The 11,034-nt window shown below is 51.9% G+C and overlaps 1 protein-coding gene across 1 annotated transcript; it reads right to left on the bottom strand.

The window, feature by feature from the left end:
- Positions 1–1,462: 1,462 nt before the first annotated feature.
- FADD (Fas associated via death domain) lies at positions 1,463–3,713 on the bottom strand. The gene is made up of 2 exons (XM_065882481.1): positions 3,428–3,713; positions 1,463–1,812 (listed from the first exon to the last, which is right to left on the bottom strand). The coding sequence occupies exons 1-2, from the start codon at positions 3,711–3,713 to the stop codon at positions 1,463–1,465; spliced, it is 636 nt and encodes a 211-aa protein (XP_065738553.1).
- Between the last annotated feature and the right edge of the window lie 7,321 nt (positions 3,714–11,034).

Below are 11,034 nucleotides of genomic sequence, written 5' to 3'. Positions count from 1 at the left end.
TTCAAGTAGCATATGCCATAAACCATAAGAAGATTAGCACCACCTCTGAAATCTGCCTCTGTTCAAGAAACGTGGACACATTTTCCAGATCACCTATGTCCCAAAGCGACCCATTAGCCAAGCCACTCTCATTTACTGACGGCGATGATGATGTGTGTGTTACCCACAGAACTAGCCCTGACCCGAGGTCCCGAACAGGCAGATGCTCCCGGCAGGCGGGGGAATATTCAGTGCATAAACCGGGCCAGGCCACGCCACGCTGGGGCTGAACTGGTTCACCTCCCAAACTTGTGATGAATTGGTTAACACCCGTGTTCCCGGCCAGGCTTTCGGGGTCAACAGAGTAGGGCCACTTGTCTTGTCTGCTGCATGGCCCCAGCTCCTAGCAGTGCCTGGCACTAAGTATGTGCTGAAGGCTGGGTCCACAGCCTGGTGGGGAGTGTTGCTAGGGTCTCAGCAACCCAAGGTCAAGGCGGCATGGCATGACATCACAAGCAGCTTTCCCAAGGTCACAGCAGGAAGGCGCAAGGCAGGAACGCTGGGCTCTCTGCCACTTTATACAATACACAGTAGTGTTTATATGTCAATCCCAATCTCCTAATTCATCCCACCCCCGTAAACACTCCCCTTGTTAGTGGTCCCCGGAGCTGTTATGAAATGCAGCTACCCTACTCCCAGGCTGACATCGACTACAATGGGAACGCTGAGAGCATGTAAAATGAAATCACCATCAATGGGAAGAAAAAAATCTTTGTAATGTGGAGGTTTCCTCTGTAAAGGCCCTTGCTTCAACAGGGTTACCTGAGAAGCAGGAAGAAAGATTACTTCTTAAAATCACAGGCTCCAGCTCCCTTGCCAACTCTGTTATCAGAAGGATAGTGGTTTTGACACAAAATAGCAACACACTGTGGAATCACAGGAATCGTAGTATTTCTCTGAACTAGCATCCGCCCAGCCCTATGTCCACATCTTCTAAGCACCTCACAGGCATCGCCTCACCCCCATGCCACCTGCCCTGGGAGATGGGTCTACACCGCCAGCCTCCAAGCCTTTGGCAACCGTGGCAACCACTGGCAGAAGGAGCCAGTGGTTCCAAGCGCGGGCTCCAGAGCCGGACAGCGTTGGCTACCAGCCCAACTCCCCCATTACTACTGACTTGCCTCCAGTTCCACTCTGCGCTTCCTCACTTGGACAACGACCAGGTTTCTAACCCTAACTAGTATCTAGGTCCCTCCTACGTGTCAGATGTGGCCCGCAATGTCCTCCGGTAGGAACTCGTTTAGCGGGGATGAAAGCATCTCCCTCTGAGGCTGATCACAGTGCCCAGAGCCCGCGTGGGCCCTCACCCGGCTCCCTGCCAGGTCTTCACGCACTGGCACGGCTGGGACGTGGTTAACTGCGGTGGAGGGAACCGAAGTTCAGAGTGGGTAGATGCCTTTGGTCCTGGAGAAGAGCAGCTGGGTCATCGGGAGGCCCCTGAGGCAGGCGAGTCTGAGTCCCAGGACTCAGAGAGTGACACAGGGTCCCCACTCTCGTTCTGGAGGGCCCGGGCCCGCTGACCCTCCTCGATGAGGTCTGCCACCAGGTTCAGCCGGCAGGCCCTGAGCGCCCTCACCAGGTGGGACACGGCCGCATCATCCCTCCTGCTGTTCTTCCAGACTCTCAGCGACTCCCTCACCTGTTCTGCCAGGTTCCGGGGATACTTCTCCTCAATGGCTTCAATCTTGGCGTCAGACACTCTGAGGTGACGAGCCAGTTTCCTCCAGTCCTTCCCCACGTTATCACAGATGATGTCAAAGGCTGCCCGCAGGTCTGGGGAGGTAAAGAACACAATGACTGAGCAGAGATTGCGGGAGCTCTTTAGGAGACAGGTTACCCCACACTCCCTGATGGGCTCCTCGGTGCTGACCCAAGGGCTGGGTACCAAGAGGTCCTCCTGCAGAGGCCAATCCTGCCCCAGCTAACCACACCCTGAAACACTACCCAAGAGGCGTGGCCTGCTCTGAAGACTTAACAGTTGGGGTGTGTTGTTACGGAGATACCTACTCAGGACAGGGAGATGGAGTTGCTCCCCCATCTCACCCTACAGTGGGTTGAATGGTGGCCCCTAAAACGTATGTTCACGTCAAACCCCTGGAACCGTGAATGTTAACTTATTTGGAAAAGGGCCTTGGTAGATGAGATTCAGTTGACGATCTTGAGACGAGGGGATCATCCTGGATTATCCAGGTGAGCCCTAAATCCAGTGACAAGACCACGTGCCACGGAGGCAGAGACTGGAGCGATGCTGGCACAAGCCAAGAACGCCTGGAGTCCCCAGAAACCAGAGGAGGCGTGAAGGCTCCTCCCCGAGAGCTTTCAGAGGGAGCATGGCCTAGTGACACCCTGACTTGACTACTGGACCGAGAACTGTAAGAGCATCAAATTCTGTTGCTCTAGGCCACCAAGATACGGTAATTTGTACGCCAGCCCTGAACACCCCGATTCTTATTCTGGAAGATGTCCTGACTGACACCAGTCCTCAGTCTCTGGCTACTATGTCCTCATCTGCTGAAAAGTCACTACTGAGATCAGCATGACAGACTACAAAAGGCTGTTTCTGGACGGGAGCAGGGAGAAGAGGAAGGACAAAATGCTTCTTGGAAGGTTCCTGCGAAGCTGCATCTTCGAAAGCAAATCCCTGATATGCTGTCAGCCTGTGTGCCAACTCCTCCAGTTCTGTGAGGTGGGCACCTGCGTTACTGATCACTTGTACAGAAGAGGAAATGGAGACACGGAAGGTACGTGTAAGTTATTTCTTGAGATCACACAGCTAGACAACAGCAGAGCCAGGACCACACCCTGATGGCCCATTGTGCAAAAACTGTCCCTTATCAACCAACCCGTACCTGCTGTGACGCTTCTGGTGTACTTCCACTCCACCCAGGAGGTTAGCAATGTCCTTTCCTTTCGAGTAATCTCTAACTCACCCGGAGGGAGGGGGGAGGTGGAGAAAATACTGAGGCTGGGGGATGGGTGTCCATGCTCTGCAACTTAGGCTGTTAACTTCTGTGCACTATGGTTCTCCCATCTGCAAACTGGGTATATTACCTGTCTCCCAGGGCTGTTTAGAGAAAACCCACGCAAACCGAACCCGGAAAAGCTTAGGCGCCCGGGAAATCGAAACTACTGCTGGTCCAGCTGACCCTGCCTCCCCCGGCGCCCCCCGTCCTCAGGCCCCCGCCCCCGCCTGGCTCCTCCGGCGCGGCCCCGCCCGACCCCCGAACTCAGACCCCCGCCCCCACCTCGCTCCTCCGGCGCGGCCCCGCCCCCACCTGGCTCCTCGGGCGCGGCCCCGCACGCCCCGCCAATCCTCAGGCCCGCGCCCCCGCCTGGCTCCTCCGGCGCGGCCCCGCCTGACCCCCAGACCTCAGGCCCCCGCCCCCACCTCGCTCCTCCGGCGCGGCCCCGCCCGCCGCGCCCGCCTCGAAGTCGTCCAGGCGCCGCAGGAGGTCCTGGCGCCGCAGGGAGACGAGCAGCTCGCGGAGCAGCACGGTGTTCTCGGGGCTCATCTCGTTCTGCTCCAGCAGCACGGAGAAGAGGTCCAGGCCACTCTGCACGCGCTCCAGCTTTCTCTTGCTCACGCGGCTTTGACACAGGAACTTGAGCTCAGTCAGCTCGCTGCTCGACAGGCCGGCCGACACCGAGTGCAGCAGCACCAGGAACGGGTCCATGGCGGCGGGCGCGGCGGGGCCCGGCCCTCCTCTGGCTTCCCCCGGACCGGCCCGCCGCCCGCTCTCTGGCCCGCGCCTCCTCTAGCGCCCTGCGCCCCTCGGCCTAGCGGCGGAAGTTCCCACTTCCAGCGTCTGATGCCCCCCTCACCGGAAATCTCCCTTGGGGCCGCTTTCTCTCGCGAGAACTCCCGGGACTCGCGCATGCTCCCCGAGTCCAACAGTAGCCATTTCCGCCCGGGGGTGGGGGCGTGGCTTGCGGCCGCCGCCAGGAGGCGCACCAGACATGCTGACGGCGGTGGGACCCCGACCTCTGCGCCTGCGCCCTGACGTCCTTCTCCCTCTGGGTGGGGGCGTGCGGCCTTGGGTGTCCCGACGCTCCGGGCGCGGGCTGTGTTTTCTGTGGAAAGTTGCACTGCGGACGCCGATAATAAATGCATTTATTTATTAACATTTGTGAAAATGCATGTCCTTTAGTGTCCCCTGGAAATCAGTGTGCAGAAAAGACTATTCAGAGTTTTATTTAGTTTTAAAAGTTTAATAACTACTTGATTTTTTAAAGTTATCCTCATTATTTTTCTGAATGCTTGTTAGCGTTTACTGACGCCTACTGTGTACCACGCAGTAGGTTCTGGTAACAAATCGGGAACAAAGTGCCAAAGGCCCCGCCTGCCCGGAGCTTACAGCATCAGGACACAAGATTACCTAACACTGATAAGAAAGTGCAGGAAAGCCAGAAGTTAATGCGAGTCGCGGCCAAGAGGATAGGGGGATGGGGAGTGTGGACGTGGGGCGGCGCACGTTGAGAGGGCGGGGTCCCAAGGTGCAGGTGCACGTGCCGGGTGTGAGGGGCCAGGTGTGTAGGCTTGAGGGGAAGAGGGCGGAGCCACAGCAAGAGCAGAAGCAAAGAGGAGCGGAGGTTGCAGGAGCAGAGCCGGGGAGGAAGGGGGTGGTCAGCGAGTGGAGGGGGTGAATTAGGAGGAGCCAGCTAAGAACGCGGCTTTACTGTTCCTGAGACCCTGCAGAGGGTGAGTGGAAGAGTGAAGCCATCTGAGTTACCTAGAGGAAAAAAAAAAGTATATATATATATATAAAATTGAGATGTAATTCACATTCTCTACAACTCACCCTTTTAAAGTGTACAACTCGGTGTTTTTAGTATATTCATAAGGTTGTGCAATCCCCACCATTTGCTAGTTTTAGTTTCGTCTCGCCCATGTAGAAACCTGGTACTCATTATTAATCACTTGCTTTCCCTCGCTCTTTCTCCAGCCCCTGGCAACCGCTAATTTACTCCTGTCTCTCTGGATTTGACAGTTCTGGACATTTCATGTAAGCGGAACCATACACTTTTGTGTGGCCTTTTGTGCCTGGCTTCTTTAACTGAGCGTAACATCTTCAAGGTTCGTCCTTGTAGCCTGTGACAGTGCTTCTTTCCTTTTTATGGGTCAGTAGTATTTCATTGTAGGGATGGACCACATTTGTGTATGCAGTCATCAGTGGATGGATCTTTCAGTTTTCTCTGCTTTTTGGCCATTATGAATATGATAAATCCCCTACGTAGGAACCTTCAAGTTGCGAACTTTCAAAGATGCGAACGTGGAACTTCCTAATGAAGACCTGATGGAATTGGAGGCCCAGAGAAAGGACAAAGAGAGACAAGAGGAAGAACAAGTAACTGAACAACCAAAGAGATTCACGATGCAGGAAATGGCAAGGGGATTTTCTTTTTTTTTTTTCTTTTGCGGTACGCGGGCCTCTCACTGCTGTGGCCTCTCCCGTTGCGGAGCACAGGCTCCGGACGCGCAGGCTCAGTGGCCATGGCTCACGGGCCCAGCCGCTCCGCGGCATGTGGGACCCTCCCGGACCGGGGCGCGAACCCACGTCCCCTGCATCGGCAGGCGGACTCTCAACCACTGCGCCACCAGGGAAGCCCTCTGAGTTACATTTTTATAGAATCACTGGGTAGAACCCAGGAGACTCCACAGTAATCCAGATGAGAGGCGCAGCCTTCTTTTGATTTGGGGCTGTATGTAAACGAGAGGCACTGAGGATGTTTGTAAGGTCTGAAAGTTGGAGTGTCCATTTGCTGACCTGGGGAGCGTGTGGGTGGCGTTGAGGCAGGAGATAGACGGGCCCCAGTTTAGACATTTACAACTAACCTCCTGTTTATGCTTTAAAAATAAAGATAATAACAGGAACAGGATAAGCAGCTGGACTTTGTCTCCTGTGGATGCTTCAAGGGAACGGAATGGCAGAAACAGAGACGGGCTGAGCCCTGCTGGCATAAAAGACAAAGAGACCACATAGTTCTCATTCTTGGGCCAAGGAGACCCCCTCCCAGACTATGCCTGTGCAGAAAGGTTAAAGGGAGGGGGCGCTAGACCATAATATGTTCTGTTAACCTCCCAGAGACCCTTGCGCTGGAATCCATCTTGGCTAAAAGATACACGTGCACACAGGGGAGGGCCCTGAGTCAGACCAGATATGGACTCAGAGCCAGACAAAGCAAGCTGATTGGCCAGAAGAAACCTAGAAGAACTTCCCCCATATGGTTTAAACCACCCCCCAAAGCACACGCCTCTCTCTCTCTCTCTCTCAGCCCGCCTGTGCTTTCTATTCTTCTCTCCTAATAAACACTTTACTTGCCTCAATACTTTTCATCTCTTTGCTGATTCTTTCTTCAAAGCAGATGAGAGCCAGGGCCCTGCTCCTAGCCAATAGTCCCTGGTGGTCTAGTGGTTAGAATTCGGTGCTTTCACTGCTGTGGTCCGGGTTCAATTCCCAGGGAACTGAGATCCCACTTCAAGCTGCCGCTCACCGTGGTCGCTCACAGCCACCTGAGATCAGGGTGAGTCTGGGGGAGGAGCTAGTAGAGATGTTGACTGGATAGTGGGATGTGTGGACCAGGGTTCGGAACAGAGATCTGGGTGGGAAATGTGAAGTTGGGAGTATCCTGCAGATAGATGGTGTTTGTGATGGTTAATCTTATGTGTCAGCTTGACTAGGCTAAGGGGTGGCTGGATAGCTGGCAAAACATTATTTCTGGGTGTGTCTGTGGGGTGTTTCTGGCAGAGATTAGCGTTTGAATTGACTAACAGAAGCAGATGGCCTTCCCCAATTTGGGTGGCATCATCTAAACAGAACGAAAAGGCAGAGGAAGGGAGAATTCGCTCTCTCTGCTTGAACACCGTCGCCCCCCTCCACTCCCCCCCAGTTTTCAGGCCTTTAGACTCAGACTGAATCACACACCAGCTTTCCTGGTTCCCAGCTTGCAGATGGCAGACTATGGGACTTCTTGGCTTCCGTCACTGTAAGTGAGCCAATCTTACAATAAACCTTCTCATTTATCTCTGTATATCCTATTGGTTCTGTTTCTCTTGAGAATCTTGACTGATACAGTATCTAGATCACCCACAGAATGAGGTCACCAATGGAGGGAGAGGAGAATGAAAAGAGAACCAAGGTCCGAGGCCAGAGGGTGGCTACTGTAAGGGGGACATGGAGGGGCCAGGGAGGAGGCTGGCATGGGAGGGTTAAACCACATCCCCATCCGCTGGATCCCCAACCCTGCTGCCGCATTTCTTGGTCCCCTGAACGTGGCATCTCCTGACTTTACTACACATTTTGCTTCCTGCTCTGTTTTTTGCCCGTCTCCCCTGCAGAACACTGCAGAAGCGCCTAGAACACTGGCTGGCACTTCGTAGGAGCTCACAAAATATTTCTGACTGAATGAATCTTGAACAAGGCTTGGTTAATCTGAACCTTCATTAGCACAACTATCCCTGCGTCTGACCCACTACCTCGCAGTTTGTAGCTTATCTTTTCATCCTCTTTACATGATCTTTCACAGAGCAAAAAATTTAACTCTTGATGAGGTCCAGTTCATCAAATTTTCCTTTTATGGGGGGCTTCCCTGGTGGCACAGTGGTTGAGAGTCCGCCTGCCGATGCAGGGGACACGGGTTCGCGCCCCGGTCCGGGAAGATCCCACATGCCGCGGAGCGGCTGGGCCCGTGAGCCGTGGCCGCTGGGCCTGCGCGTCCGGAGCCTGTGCTCCGCCACAGGAGAGGCCACGACAGTGAGAGGCCCACGCACCGCAAAAAAAAAAAAATTTATAAATTTTCCTTTTATGGATTTGATGGTTGTAAGGCTATTCAAATAGTCTATTTCATCTTAATTGTGTTTTGGTAGTTTGTACAGTTTTGAGGAATTTGTCCATTTTTCTAAGCCTTAGACTTTTTGAGCATGGTGATTTGTAGTATTCCCTTATTTTATGTCTCAGTCCATTTTGTGCTGCTCTAGAAAAGTACCATAGACTGGGTGGCTTACACACAACAGAATTTTATTTCTCATGGTTCTGGAGCCTGGATGTCTGTGATCAGGGTGCTAGCAGGGTCACATTCTGGTGAGGGCCTGTTCCAGAGTGCAGACTCTGAGTTCTCATTGTAGCCTCACATGGAGAAGAACAGAGAGGGAAGCAAATTCTCTCCAGACTCTTTTAAAGGCACTAATTCCATCATGGGGGCCCCACCTTTGAGCACTATCACAGGGGGAGAGGGTAGAGTTTCAACATATGAATTTTGGGGGAACACATTCAGTCTGTAACATTATCCTTTTAATGGCTATGAGACCTATAATGAACCCTCAGTTTCATTCCTGAAATTGGTGATTTGTGTCTTCTCTAAGTTTCTCTGTCTTGCTAGAGGTTTATTGATTTTATTTATTTGTAATGAACCAGCTTTTTGTTTCAATGATTTTTCTCTATCCCCCCCTCCACTTTTTCTTTCATTTTTTTTTTTTTTTTTGCTTGTCTTGGCTATTTTTTATTTCCCTCTCCTTGCTTTGGATTTATTTTGCTCTTTTTTTGTTCTAGTTTGTTGAGGTGGGCACATAGGCTATTTATTTCTAAGGTAACCGTTTAGTTTTATGGATTTTCCTTTCAACATTACTTTAGCTTTGTCTCGCAAATTTTGATATGCTGTGTTTTCATTTTCATTCATTTCTATGTATTGTTATTTCCTCTGGGACTTTCTCTTTGGCCCATGGATTATTTGGAAGTATGCTGTGTAACGTACGTGTGTTTAGAGATTTTCCTGTTGTCTTTCTGTCATTGATTCCTACTTTGATTCCCTTATGGCAGAGAACACACTCTGGATGGTTTCAATTCTTTTAAACTTATTGAGCTTGTTTTAGGGCCCAGTATGTGGTCTGTCTTGGTAAGTGTTCCCTGGGTTCTTGAGAGAAAAAAAGGGTGCTCTGTTGTCATTGGGTGGCATGTCTATAGATGTCAAATAAGTCCTGGAACACGCCCCCCACTCCAGCCCGCCCCAGGCTCCTTCTCATGCGTTCCAAGTATTCTGATAGAAGTTCTGCCCACCTAAAGGATTTCTCTTCACCGCTGTCCCTCAGGGATGCCTCAGAGAGGGGCTGTGGTGCTGCAACCGTCCACTTTCAGGGAGTGCCTGTGTATCATGTAGAACCCCCCATAAACCAGGCCTGATTGTTCTCTTCCTCTGTCAACTGATCACAGGGAACTCCCCGTGAAGCCACAGGTGAACATGAGTGTACAACTGTCTGTTTGAGTCCCTGCTTTAAATTCTTTTGTTTATATATCCAGAAGTGGAATTGCTGGATCATACGGTCATTCTATGTTTAATTTTTTTTTTTTTTTTTTTTTTTTTTTTTTTTGCGGTACGCGGGCCTCTCACTGCTGTGGCCTCTCCCGTCCTGGAGCACAGGCTCCGGACGCGCAGGCCCAGTGGCCATGGCTCACGGGCCCAGCCGCTCCGCGGCACGCGGGATCCTCGTGGACCGGGGCATGAACCTGTGTCCCCTGCATTGGCAGGCGGACTCTCAACCACTGCGCCACCAGGGAAGCCCTATGTTTAATTTTTTTGAAAAACCATCCAAGTGTTTCCCGTAGCAGCCGCACCACTTTACATTCCTAACAGCAATGCACAAGGGTTCCAGTTTCTCCCCAGCCTCACCAACTCTTATTATTTTGTGTTTGTTGGATAATGGGCTTCCTAATGGATGTGCAGTGGTGTCTCGTGGGTTTGATTTGCGTTTCCCTGATGACCATCTTGAGTATCTTTTCATGTGCCTATTGCCCATTTGTATGTCTCCTCTGGAGAAATGCCTATTCAAGGCCTCTGCGCACTTTTAACTGGGTTGCTTGTCTTTTTCTTGCTCAGTTGAAGGGGATCCTTATATATTCCGAATATAAACCCCTAATCAGAAACATGGTTTGCAAATATGTTCTCCCATTTTGTGAATTGCTGTTTCACTGTTGATTGGTTATCCTTTGATGCAAAAAATTCTTAAATTTTGACGAAGTCCAGTGTATGTGTTTTCCTTTCACTTGACGTTGTCTCTTTAAACAAAGAAACGAGAAGCCCGCGCGCCACAACGAAGAGTAGCCCCGGCTCGCTGCGCCTAGAGAAAGCCCACGCACAGCGACGAAGACCCAGTGCAGCCAAAAATAAATAAAATTTTCAAAAAGAAAGAAAGAACGTGCATCTTTTGCCTGTTTCATGGATGAACATTGGTTTTTATTCATGAGAACGGAGAACAGTTACTTTCCTTTCTTTTTCTCCTGTGTCGTCTCGGTGTGCTCCGGGATCTTTCTTTTTGTTTGTTTTGGTCTTTCTCATTCCTTTTGAAGTCTCTCCTTAGATATCTGGGGATTCTGGGCTTTGCTTGGGGGTAGTTAGTTGTTTCCCAGAAAAAACCCTCCTTCCTGGGGGCAGGGGTACATGGTGGACAGGACAATGGCCCCCAAGGTGTCCAATCCCAATTCCCAGACCTTGTGAACGAGTTAGTTTACACGGCAGGAGTGACTTTGCAGGTGTGATGAAGATGAAGGACTTTGAGATGGGGCAATCATCCTGGGTTATCCCAGGGACCCAACCCATCACGGTCCTCATGAGCCGAGAGCTGGAGAGACAGCCGCGGGAGAAGGACTGGCCTGGAGATGGCGGGAGGGGCCCAGCCCTGCCCGCGCCTTCCCCTTAGCCCAGTGAGACTTGTGTCAGACATCTGGCCCACGGAACTGTAAGGTTAGTACGTTGGTCTTTTAAGCCACTGGGTTCGGGGTCATCTGCCCCGGCCACAAACAGAAAACCAACACAGACCGCCGCACGTGCTGGGTCTCTTTCTTCCCTAAGGGCAGTTCCCACAGACAGCCAGCAGGAGGAGGCAGCCACCCACAAGCGAAACCAGACAAACACTCCTGCTGAGGTCAGGATAGCGATCAGGACGGTGACAGCTGGGTGAGGAGGGCTGACCGGAGGGGAGCGCCAAGGGAGGCTTCTTGGGTGCTG

This window comes from Phocoena phocoena, chromosome 8 (assembly GCF_963924675.1).
Source record: "Phocoena phocoena chromosome 8, mPhoPho1.1, whole genome shotgun sequence".
Taxonomy (NCBI): Eukaryota; Metazoa; Chordata; class Mammalia; order Artiodactyla; family Phocoenidae; genus Phocoena; species Phocoena phocoena.
The sequence above is the reverse complement of the archived record's forward strand: the minus strand, read 5'-3'. Positions and strand labels throughout refer to the sequence as shown.

Coding starts and splice junctions, on each gene's coding strand:
- FADD (XM_065882481.1), bottom strand. CDS start 3,713: ATGGACCCGTTCCTGGTGCTGCTGCACTCGGTGTCGGCCGGCCTGTCG. Junction 1,813..3,427: donor GGCCGCGCCGGAGGAGCGAG/GTGGGGGCGGGG, acceptor TTACCTCCCCAG/ACCTGCGGGCAGCCTTTGAC.